The 12,346-nt window shown below is 47.1% G+C and overlaps 1 protein-coding gene across 4 annotated transcripts in view; it reads left to right on the forward strand.

Moving 5' to 3' along the window:
- Positions 1-12,346, forward strand: part of ELAPOR1 (endosome-lysosome associated apoptosis and autophagy regulator 1) — a 69,071-nt gene that overhangs the window by 30,315 nt on the left and 26,410 nt on the right. For 2 of the 4 annotated variants that reach the window (XM_027096240.1, XM_027096242.1), the window contains exons 2-3: positions 4,701-4,821; positions 7,108-7,300. In XM_027096240.1, coding sequence (XP_026952041.1) covers positions 4,701-4,821; positions 7,108-7,300 — 314 coding nt within the window. The remainder of the gene's footprint in view (positions 1-4,700; positions 4,822-7,107; positions 7,301-12,346) is intronic. The other 2 variants (XM_027096241.1, XM_027096243.1) reach the window with 2 other exon arrangements.

The following is a 12,346-nucleotide window of genomic DNA, read 5'->3' on the forward strand; positions in this document are numbered from 1 at the left end:
GCCTTCCCATTCCACATAGCGCCAGGCTTGACTGTTTCCCCTTTGGGCCCTGTTCACAAAGGTTTTGATGCCTTGGCCTTTGTTGCAAAGTTTTCAGCAGCTTGAGTGTCAGTGCCGGGCCCCAGACACACTTTCACTGAGTGTGATAGCCCACACAGGCTGCCCTCAAACACCAGCAGCCTGGAACACAGGCTACGGACTCAGATTGCCTGGGTTCGGTTCTAGCTTGGCAATCTCCAGGCTATGTGGCCTTGAGCAGGTAACTTCACCTCTTGACGCCCGCCTCAGTTTTCCCATCAGTAAAATGGCAAAATAATAATACCTACTCCATTAAGATGTTTTGAAGATTGAAAAACCTACTGCTGTAAGTGCTTGACCTGTATCATCTTATTTATGATCACAACCAACCTACTACCCATGGGAAAAAGGCACCCCCTTTCTGGGCACACTGCCTAGCATGAAGAACTTGAGCTAGATTTCAACTTTACTCACACTCTGAGGGGCAGCTTTCTGGAGAGGCAGGTACTTGTGTGTCCCCATTTTCCAGATGAGGCAGCTGTGGCTGAGAGAAGTTGAGCCCCATGTGGTGATGGGGTGTGGAATCCCTTCTAGCTCGCCTATTTACTTAGTGCATGTGCCAAAGAAGCCAAGCACCACCTGTGCCGTGGACCACATCCCTTTGGCACCAGCTCATCAGCTTACACCTTGTGCATCTTCCACAGTAGATAGCGACCACATGCCTCTCTAGCACTTAATCTGTAGACCGGTGATACCAATCTCTAGTCTCTAATCTATTACTTGGACAATCATCTAAAAAACTAAGACATGTTATTTGAAAGAAGGGGGAAAGGTGGAAAGAAGCACACATTTGCATCCAGGCACCATCCTGGCTTGGTGATTATGTTTTCATTTCAGCAGTCCACTCATTACCCAGACAGCAAGGACCCCAAACCTTGTGGGTCTGAGTGAATCCTTCTTCTGGAGCTGAAAGATCAGCGTTACCAATATTTGGCAAAGCAGATGCCAGCTTTGGGGGTTTTCCCTCTAATTTCTTGTGTTCCCTGGGAGCATCACATGTGGCTGGGTGACTTAGGGGAGGGCAGATTAAGTAAGATGCCCACCCCTCGTTTTCAAACCCTTCCCTTCTTTCCTCGATGAACAGGCAGCAGCCACTGCTTCCTGTGCCCCATTCAAAATTGTGATTTGTGTCATATCTTTGTGAATGGGGAGAACAAGGAATTGTATGCTGGACATACGAATTAAATCTATTCGTGTGTCTCCTTTGTGAATCTGTATATTATGCAGACTGTATGCTCTCAAAGACAGATCACTGGTTAAACTGAGGTACTGTGGGGGAATTGATTTGTTCACAGAACTCTGAATATAATTGAGGAGCGCTGCCAGTTATGTCTCTGATTTAACTGTCTGTCTAAGCCTATGTCTTGGATGGTGAGATCGCAAAGTATAGTTCAGGTTTGAAACAGCTGCAGCAGAGCCAGCCACATTGGGTGGTGTAAATATCCCCAAGTGACATGAAGGAAAGTAGCACATATTGAAAGGGAAACTTTCTAAGGTTCGGAACCAGCATTTTCCCGGCAAACCTCCCACCAGGGCGGGACCCAGGGGACACCAAATGAAAGACGATGCAAAGAGAAGCAGGCTTGGCCCATGTGTCTCCGAGAGGCCAAATGCAGTCAGAGTGACTGAAATGATCTGCTCGAACAGATTAGGTGTTTTTTGTTTGTTTGTTTGTTTTTGCGGTACGCGGGCCTTTGACTGTTGTGGCCTCTCCCGTTGCGGAGCACAGGCTCCAGATGCGCAGGCTCAGCGGCCATGGCTCACGGGCCCAGCCGCTCCGCGGCATGTGGGATCCTCCCGGACCGGGGCACGAACCCATGTCCCCTGCATCAGCAGGCGGACGCTCAACCACTGCGCTACCAGGGAAGCCCCAGATTAGATGTTTTAACACCACTTCTCAGGCCTCAGAAGCGAGCCTGGTTGCTGGCAGACAACCAACACTGCCTTGCTTAATTTTTAGATTTGGCTGTTAAATTGCTCCCAGTGTGAGTTTGTGTTTGATGGGACTTACGAGGGTGGAAGATTCCTGGTAGCAAAGCCTGAGTTCTAGCTCAGTGACTTACCAGCTGTGTGACCTTGGACAAGCCATTTCACCCCATTGGAGAGTGTTTACTCATCTGTGCAATGGAGGAAACGCCCCCTGCTCTGCTTGCCTTCTGGGAGTTTAAAGATCAAATAAGATGGTGTTTGGGAATGTAAAAGCACTGTGCAGATGACAGGCATAATTACGTTCGCGGACAGAACATTGAATCCATTCTGCCTGATTCACTCAGTTCTCCATTTAATTTACATGCTGTGGATTTTACCCCTCTTTCTTGCAGCAAAACACTTTGGAGAGTATCATTTTTAGACCTGAATTGATATATGTGTAGTTGCCTTATTTATCCTCAGAGTCCTCTGGGATGAAGAAAAGAATGGAATTAAGAGGAAAAGTAGATACAGAGTGATGGTAGCTCAAGGGCACAAAGAATTCCCTCGCAGATGTTCTTTCTTTCCTAGATGACACTGACATCTAATCTAAAGCCAAAGCTTCTCATCAAAAGTTAGGCTCGGGCTTCCCTGGTGGCACAGTGGTTGAGAGTCCGCCTGCCGATGCAGGGGACACGGGTTCGTGCCCCGGTCCGGGAAGATCCCACGTGCCACGGAGTGGCTGGGCCCGTGAGCCATAGCCGCTGAGCCTGCGCCTCCGGAGCCTGTGCTCCGCAACGGGAGAGGCCACAACAGTGAGAGGCCCGCGTACCGCAAAAAAAAAAAAAAAAAAAAAAAGTTAGGCTCACAATTCCCCCAACTCCTCCTCCTACTCCGCATCTGCTCCCTCTGGATGAAAGTGCCCAGTTTATGCGTTGCTGTCCTGAGCCACACTGGACACAACATCTAGTACCTCTAAGTGCTGGGCAGACAATATATATTTGGTAAATATTTATAATAGAAGACAATAAAAATGGAGCTCCACAATTGTTCTCTCAGCACCCTAAGTTTCTGAAACTACAAATCAAGAAACAACATGTTTACTGTATTTCCACAAATCTGAAATAACACTGCTTCTAAGACCAAAAGAAAGCCTATGCTTAGTAGATGGGCCTGGAGTGAATAGCATAAGGTACAGGGAACCCCTAGTGTGTCTACGGTTCCATGGAAGCCGCGAGAAGCCAAGCTAGCACAGGAGAAACAGAACTGTTTTTTATGTACCAAGAAGAAAGGAAAAACTCCATCAGTTAAAACATGACACGATGCTTCCTTAATTGTGTCAGTTATAAGCCACAACTTGATTTCACAGATGTTAAAATGTGAAAGAAATATGCATCTTAGAAGAGATGAAAGGCAGTCTATTTAACCCCTCGGAAAAGTAAAGATTTCTTTTTTTGGTTCTGATACATTCTTAGGTTAGCCAACTTCAAACTGTCTCAGTTTTAGCCCCAGCTCCTTGCATTTATATATTATGCAATCATCCTTTCATATGGGTAGAAGGGGGACATTAATTCTATTTTTCTTATGGATACAGTAATACAAAGTACTTCAGGGCTTGAATATAGTTTTTGGTAAGTAAGGATTGTAAAATGCTTATCAGAACCCAATTCACATTAATTCTTATAGGTTTTTTTCTTTTTTTTTTTTGTGGTTCGCGGGCCTCTCACTGCTGTGGCCTCTCCCGTCGCGGAGCACAGGCTCTGGACGCGCAGGCTCAGCGGCCATGGCTCACGGGCCCAGCCGCTCCGTGGCATGTGGGATCTTCCGGGACCGGGGCACGAACCCGTGTCCCCTGCATCGGCAGGCGGACTCTCAACCACTGCGCCACCAGGGAAGCCCAAATTCACGTTAATTCTATGGACTGTTGTTTATTATGAGATTTAAAAGAGGAAGAAATGTTGAAGAGTATTTGGCACGTTTATTGTGCTTTCTTTTTCCCAAGTAGTGCTTTCTGTGATTTTTGTTGTGGCTCTTGCTGTTTTATTTAATGCTTGATTTGGCAGTTTTGTTGTTGTTATTCAGTTTATTCTTAGTTCAGGTAAAGCAACTGAGCTGTGAGTTTCCATTGCACAGAGAAATTAGGCATGAATAGGCTCATGTGATGAGACCCCATCACCTGCCTGGGCTAAATGTGACATTTTCATAAAATTCGAGGTGCGAATTCATAGTTTTTCTGGAGAAAAGGAGAGAGCATGAAGAATGCAAGGAAATCAGGGAAACAGAAATACAGCTTTTGTCACAATCCTTTGTAAATTTTTCATGGACCTGTCCCTGCTCATAAATTCTGCAGTTTGGGACAAGAAAAATTCCACCTGTTTGTAGCCTGTTCTTTGGTTACCTTCTCACATTCCTCTGGCCTATCAGGACATTTATACATAACCGCAAAGAGAGTCATTAAAAAAAAAAAAGGGGGGGGGGTTTCTAGGGACTAGACCATGGCCAGTGGAGAGGAATGATCCAATAACCGTAGCTCCTGTACGTGTTTGATAACAATCATTTGGTTCCATGATGCCTTGTTTCCTGCCGGGGTCCCAGGGCCCGTTACTGTGATGATGAGTGTCAGTAGCCATCGTGCTGGACAGGAAGTGGGTAGGAAGCTGTTAATGTTTGACCGCTACTAATGCACATTTTCCCCACTCTTCTCTCATCTGCAGTCTGAGTACCACTACGAGTACACTGCGTGTGACAGCTTGGGTTCCAGGTGGAGGGTCGCCGTGCCGCATACCCCGGGCCTGTGCACCAGCCTCCCTGACCCCGTCAAGGGCACCGAGTGCTGTAAGCAGCCCTGCCTCTCAGCTTTGGCCTCTGCCCCAAGCCTCCTGCCATCCAAGTTAGGCACTTCCTGACAGTGTGGCTGCCTTAAGGAATCAGATCTCGCCCCGCCCCCCTCCCACCGGTCAGTCCTCATCCCCAAACCTCTTGAGATTTGGTGCAGAAGTGTTATTTCGTGGATGCAAACTGGGTATTTCAATTTACTTTTGTTTTATTTTCAGATTTAAATCCCATGAGGGTATAAAGTAAAAATAATTCCGGCTGTGTGCCACTTAGATATTTTCTCTGTTTGCATACATATTCTTTTTTTGGCTGTGCATTTCTCTCCAACCTACACTCACTAGCCACAGTCACTCATTTAGGAAAGATTGTGATTTGCAGTCGTTCTTGAAAAAGAAGCCAGAGAAGATGACTTTCTGCAGAGACAGACCTTTAAAATGCACTGGGCATTACTTCAGGGAACAAGAATCTTCCCTGACTGTGGAGCTGACCGTGCAGCCGGAAAGGCAGTGACTTCCCTGCAGCTCCCACCCCACCTCTGGGACTCTGCAGCTACAACTTTGCTACCACTGGCAGCTATTCCCCCTGAGCTGTTCTTTTTAGAAATGCAAAGGCGGGCAGTGGATAACAATAAAAATCAGGAACTAGAATCAAGGAATACTTGAAAATTTGGAAAGGAGGTTGAGGGCATTTAAAATCTAAAACAAGCTTAGCCTAGTGCCTGGTTCAGTAGGTGAGCAAATAAGTACTTGTTAAATCCATGAATGGATATTGCTAAGATCTGAGTAGAACTGAGGTGTGACTCATGGAAACAAATGAGGCATCTTCGGTAAACTTGGCCAGCGTTCTTGAGCACTACGTGCACCTGCTATGTGAACCACAAAGATAAATAAGGCACAGTCTCCGCCTTCAGAAGCGTACAGTCTGGTGGAAGGAGCAGACACCCGTTCATCCATTCATTTTTTTCAGCAAACCTTTATGTAGCCCCTGCTATATCTGTGCCAGTCGCTGAGCCACCGTCCCTAGAGGAGCTCAGAGCCTAGTGGGAGGCACACATCAATATGATGTGTTGTATGAGGTGAAAAGAATGGGAGTTATGGATACTTAGGGATCAGGAACCGCTGGGAGAACCACTCGAGCAAAAGCTTGGGGGTGGGAGAACATCAGACACATTCAGAGAAGAGCTGGGCTGGGGTGGAGGCAACACAGGGAGGGGATGGATGGGAGTAGGGTGGAGAAAGGTCTGTAGTGGGAGATCAAGCCGGAAAGTTAGGTTGGGGGAAAACTGGGGAAGAATTTGAATGCCAGGCTGAGAGCTTAATTCTATAACCCAAAGTGGGGATGGTGCCTGATTATTTTTTAAATAACAGAAATAATAGTACATATGAGTGTTTTAGAAAGATACTTCTGACCACCGAATGAGCAAAGACAAGAAACAGGGAACTAGTTAGGAGGACATTGCAATGGTTGAACTAACAGGTCACAAGAATCCCAACTAGTACAGTGGCAGTGGGACCAGAAAGGAGAAGACAGAGGCCAGAAACTCAAGGGGGAAGTTCAAGGCTGAAGGGCTAGGTGCCATTCAGAGGGGTCAGCACGAGAGACCATGCTCTTCACTGGAGAGCTCTCAGAATGGCTGAGGCTTCCCCTTAGACCCCTTAGGAAACGAGACTGACAGGGACAAACCCAAAGTCCTGCAACAAGGCCCTAAATCTTTTTTTTTTTTAAATTTTAAGCTTTGGGAATTCCCTGACAGTCCAGTGGTTAGGACTCGGCATTTTCACCGCCGTGGCCCAGGTTCAATCCCCCGTCAGGGAATTAAGATCCTTTAAGCCGTGTGGTGTGGCCAATAAATAAATAAATAAACAGATAGATAGAATAAAATAACAGCTTTATTGAGATATAATTGACATCAGAAGATTCACCCCGTAAGTTATAAAGCTCAGTGGCTTTAAAATATTCACACAGTTGCATAACTATCACCACTATCTAACTGCAGAACATTTTCATCACCCCAAAACGAAACCTATCCATTAGCAATCTCTCCCCATGCCCCCTCCCCCCAAGTCCCTGGTGCCACAAATCTTCATTCTGTCTCTCTGGGTTTGCCTATTCTGGACAGTCCACGGAAGTGGAATCACACAAGATGCGCCATGGCTCCCCATCTTAGTGGGGGAAGCTCCCAGGTCTCCATCCTCTGCTCCTCCCCCTAGGATGCACACAACCCACCCACTTCTCCTGCATGGCGGCAGCCTCACCACCCACCCTTGTCCCCGCTCTGTGTTCCAGCCTTCTCTTGCAAAGCCGGGGAGTTTCTGGACATGAAGGACCAGTCGTGTAAGCCGTGTGCTGAGGGCCGCTACTCCCTTGGCACAGGCATCCGTTTTGACGAGTGGGACGGGCTGCCCCATGGCTTTGCCAGCCTCTCAACCAACATGGAGATCGAGGACAGCACCACAGATTCCACTGAGAACTGCACTTCGTGAGTCGCCCCTCTCCCCACACTCCACGCCCACCCCCATAGCCCCACGCCCCCCTTACCTCCCTGCTCCCCATATTGGGGAAGGGGCTGCAGGGAGCACTTCACAGCCTCCTCTCCTGCTCCTCGGGGTGAGGGCTAGAGCAGGTCCCCACTGGACTGCTGGACATGACATCCACATCAGCCCAGCCTTACTGACCTAAGCTTACCAGCGACTGACAGGTATTTGTGACAGGTGAAAAACACGGTGAAATAGAGACAGGTGGATAAGATCAACAAGGGTTAAATGGCCCCGTCCCTTTAAAACAAAATCCAACTGGATTCCACTGTGGAATTTTGGATCAGCCAATAAACTTCCTCAACTTGATTGCAACACCACGTGCAAAGCCTTGGGTATCCTCCTGGCTTTGGCGCTAGCTTCTAAAACTGGTCTGAGTTTATGGGTTTGGGAGGATAAAGTGGGACCAGAGCTTTGGTCAGTGACGGCTGAGATCTTCCAAACCCTTTGAGATCCTGATGACCAGAGAATTCTCCAGCTCAGAAGGAAATCTTTTCAGTAATTGAAAGGCTCAGCCCAGGGTGCTTACAGAACGGGTGAGCGATCCTTATCAAATCTCTGCATATTTAATTCCCGGGATGGGAGTATCCTATCCCTGGAATTAAATGATGTGCCTTCTATAGTTCAGGCACTATTCTGGATGCTTTACGTATATTATTTTCTCTAATCCTCACAAGAACCCTTGTGACAGTGAAATAGGTATTATTGTTCCCATTTCACAGATGAGGAACTGGAGGCTCAGTGAGAGTCAGTGACTTGTCCTTCATTACCTAACTTACAACTGGGGAGACTGGAATTCACACCCGGTCCAAGCTTTCCACTGCCCCATGCTGCCACCTTCAAATAACATTTAGTGCACGCAAGGCAATATCCAGTCCTAGAGAGGAAAAGTTGGGGGATGCATAGATGTAAAAGGTAATCGTCCACTGCTCTCTGTTAAATATTGACAAAGAATACAGGAGAAAAGTACATGAAAGTTTCTCTTATACCCAGCAATCAAAATGATAAAAAAAAGGATTAATTGTATTACACCTGGATTTCTAAAGTTGGGAACAATGTCTCCCATTCCTATACTTAAATCTCCTAGAAGCACCATTGTGTGAGCCAGGCAGGAGGCCTCTAACAGTCCAATTTTAATGTTGTTTCAGAGTTCAATATTGTGAGTCAAAATCATTAGCATGACAATGTTGGCAGCAGAGATAAAGCTGGAGAGGATTCAAGCTGGAAGGAGAGGGCATGTGTGGGTTCAAGACAATCAACCCCCATTTTAGTCCTAACAGAGAACGTGACTGACCCTGGACAAGGCACAGGCCTGGCTCAGTCGGTCAGTCGCCACGCGTGTGCAAGCAGGGTTTTCTCCCTGTCTGGGGAAGCAGTGAAAGTCCAGAAATCATTCTCTCTCAGCGAGGCCGGATGTTTCCACAGCACAGACTGCTTCAGGGCCTGGATCTTAAGGCATCCCACGACATTCCCGGGAGGGGGAGAAAGGAGAGATGGAGAGGAAATGGCCACCTAGAGAGGGTTTGTGATTTCCCCACCGTGCCCCAGAAAGGCAATAACAGCGGCTATCACGTCACCAAGTGTCTGGCTTTCCTGCTCGACTGTGTATTTACCTGAATCCAAGCCCACTGCCCCCAAACTAACCCCCGCCAGTGGCGCCTCCCACCTGCTCTGCCTCTAGCGCCTCCCAGCTGGTCTCCGCTTCCACCCCCAGCTTCCTGCAGGCCACCGTCCCCTCAGCAGCCAGACTGATCTTCTTAAACACAAGCCCAATCACAGTACGTTGCTGCTCAAAACTCTGGATTCTGTGGATTCCCACTGGAATAAAATCCAATACGTTGTCACAGCCTGCAGGGCCTCTGCCCCCTGCCCCTTCTTCCAGCCTCTCTCCAGTGCCTCTCCTCCTGCTTATAGAGCTCCAGCCAGCTGGCCACCATGCTCCCGCCCTCCTGGCGCCTTTAACACACTCTTCTCCAACTCTTCCCCCAACTGACTCCTGCTTCACCCTGGGGTCTCTGCCTAAAAGTGACTGCCTCAAAGAAGCCATCCCTGACCCCACAGGCCCCTGTTACACACACATACATCATCTTGTATTTCTCCTTATGGCACTTACCATAGTTATTACTATGTTATTAACTGCGTGATAAGTTTCTGTCTCCTCCACTAGAAATAGAATGCAAGCTCCAAGAGGGAGGGGGTCAGGGCTGTCTTGTGCTTTGCTGTGTCTCCAGTATCTAACACCTGGCACAAAGCAGACACAAAATAAATAATTGAAAACACAACAGGCCAACTGAATGGAGTTTCCATGGCAGGTTCCTGAGCCTTCAGGGGGTCATCCTTGGTTCCTGGGTAAATGTCTCAGGACTAAAGTGATGGAAACAGTCCTCAGATCCAAAACTGGGATAAGCAAAAGGGAATAAGAGTGAAAAGGGAGTCGTGGAAAGGATGCTGTACGTTCACGGAGAAGAACAGAACACCAAATACTGTGAAGGTGAAACAAGAATGAGAGAAAGCATTAAAAAGGGTCTCAAACTTTGGAAGCCTCTAAGCTTTCCTGTACAGTTTCTTCTTTCTAACCTGAATTTATAAACAGTGCTACCCAGTGTGAGCTCGGCAGTGTGTCTGGGTGGCCACCATGTGAGAATTCCTCTTTGAAAACTTGCCTCCCTTTTCCCCAGGGCCACGGCAAAACAAAGCAGGTATAAGCAGATCACAGCTAAATGACCGGGGGCAGGTTCCTAATCTCTTCCATGCCTTGGTGTCCTCATTCTAAGAACCAGTGATAAAAATAGTACTCTTCTTAGAGGCCGTGGTAAGGATGAAACGAAATGATACTTGTAAAGATTCGGAGCGATGCCTGGCATTAGAAATCAATCAAGACATGTTAACATTGAACGTGAAACGATCTTCACCGGGGACAGCTCTGACAAAAGTCAGAATTGTGACGCATTTTGCAAATGAAATCCACTTATGGCATCCTTTGAATTATTCATCCACCTTCAGGAGTTATTTATAGCTGATGCTGTGGAGCACATCAGCTTTAAGTGCTGTCTCTTTTAACAAGGAGAAATCAGTACCGTTAGGTTAGCTGGGTATCTTGGATGAGCTCAGCTTAGGTATTTTGGATATGCTTCCATTTGAGAATAACACTAACTGTTGAAGAGCTGGAAGTACCATGTTATTCTGACAAACACAGGGGGAAAACAGTGGACTAATCTGAGGTCCCCTGAACTGACCATTATTAATCACTGGAGACCTGGGCTGGTCTCAGGCACAGCAGTGAAATAGTGGGATTGTCTTTGATCACCCATTTCCCACATTCAGCTGTTTAATGCCCTGAGTCCCTCTTATGTGCCAGGTCCAGGGCTTAGCGCTAGGGACACAGAAGTGAGCAAGTTAAGTTTGGTCTCTGCCCTCACAGCATCGATGAGCCAGGCAGGAAGACAAGCAATTCAAGAAGAATTCAAGTATGACCCGAAGAGGAAGCCAAACTGCAAATAAACTAAGAAAAGATGCTCAACCTCACTTATAGTTAAGGAACTAAGATTTAAAGCCCACTGAGACACTCTGTCCTACCGTATCATATTGGCAACAATTTTAACGTCTGATCGTTCCAGATGTGGGAGGGGGGGCGGGTTGTGGAGCCAGAACAGCTGTCTTTCGCTGCGGGTGGGTGTAGCTGCCGGCAGCCACTCTGGAGCACAACGTGGCCATAGCTGGTAAAGTTGGAGGTTCACATACCCTGTGACCCAGCAGTTCTACCCCCAGACTTTCCACTCAAATATGCCTAGAAGGAGACGTGCGAGAATGTTCCTAACAAGAGTGCGCACAATAGCAAAAAACTGGAAACAATCTAGATGTCCGTCAACAAGTAATGCATGAATAAATATGGGCGAACCACAGAAAGCAATCTTATATACTGGTAAAAGTGAAAGAAGAGCTGTTATTCACGTGTGACTATAGATATGGAGGAATCCCACAATCATTATACGTGTTGAGGGAAAAAAAGCAAGTTTCAGAATCCGTGAGCACGTAAGATATAAAAACGTGCAAAATGCTGTCATACAGTGTATTGTTTAGAAATACATACATAATTAGTGAAGGGCAGAGAACCACATGGGGACGTCAAGCACCAAATTCAGGAAAGTGATTACTTGACAGTGGGGAAAGGTGTGTGTGATGCGGAGGGGGTTGAGATTAGCCAGGGGTACACCAACACTTCTGCTGTGTTGCATTTCATAAGCAGCGTGGCGGGTCTTAAATATTTCATAACATGTTTAAATGAAATACAGGAGGACTGTGATTATGAGAAAGGGAACTGTGAGAGCTGAGGGCACACGTAGCAGAGGCAGGTAAAGGAGTCAAGGAGGACTTCTCAGATTAGGTGACGTTTGCTCTAAGACACGAGTAGGAATTAAATAGATGGAGGGAGGAGGAAGTTTGTTCCAGGAAGAGAGAACAGTGTGTGGGAAGACCCAGAGGTGAGAGAAAGTTTGGCAGAAGAATTGAAAGAAATGCTGTAGGGCTGGAGCATAGAGAGTGGGTGAGGAGTTCGTACCCCATCCTAAGGGCAACAGGGAGTCAGAGTTTCAAGCAGGGAAGTGACAGGATCAGATTTTTGTTCTGGAGTCTCTCTCCAGCCACACTGTGGAGAAGGGATTGGAGGAAGCAGGACTGGATGCAGGGAGGCGAGTTGGGGCTGATTCAGAGCTGAGGGACATGCGGGGAGGAGAAGGAAGAGCCCTTGGGTAGAGTAGACACAGTAGAGGTATTTAGAAAACAAAATCAACATGCCTTCTCCCTTCCCTCTTCCCATAAAAACCAGGTCCTAGTAGCATCTAAAAGTGGACATTTCAAAACAAAAACCAAAACCAAAAAAATGGGTGGATTAGATTGGATGGACTTCTGAGTTCTGAAGAATAGCTTTATCTACTAACTTTCTTTGAGAGCTTTGAGTTTGGCAAACCTGGGTTTGAATCTCAGCCCTGTCA

Source organism: Aethalodelphis obliquidens, unplaced genomic scaffold (genome assembly GCF_003676395.1).
Source record: "Aethalodelphis obliquidens isolate GAN/ISIS:26980383/991018 unplaced genomic scaffold, ASM367639v1 scaffold100, whole genome shotgun sequence".
Lineage (NCBI taxonomy): Eukaryota > Metazoa > Chordata > Mammalia > Artiodactyla > Delphinidae > Aethalodelphis > Aethalodelphis obliquidens.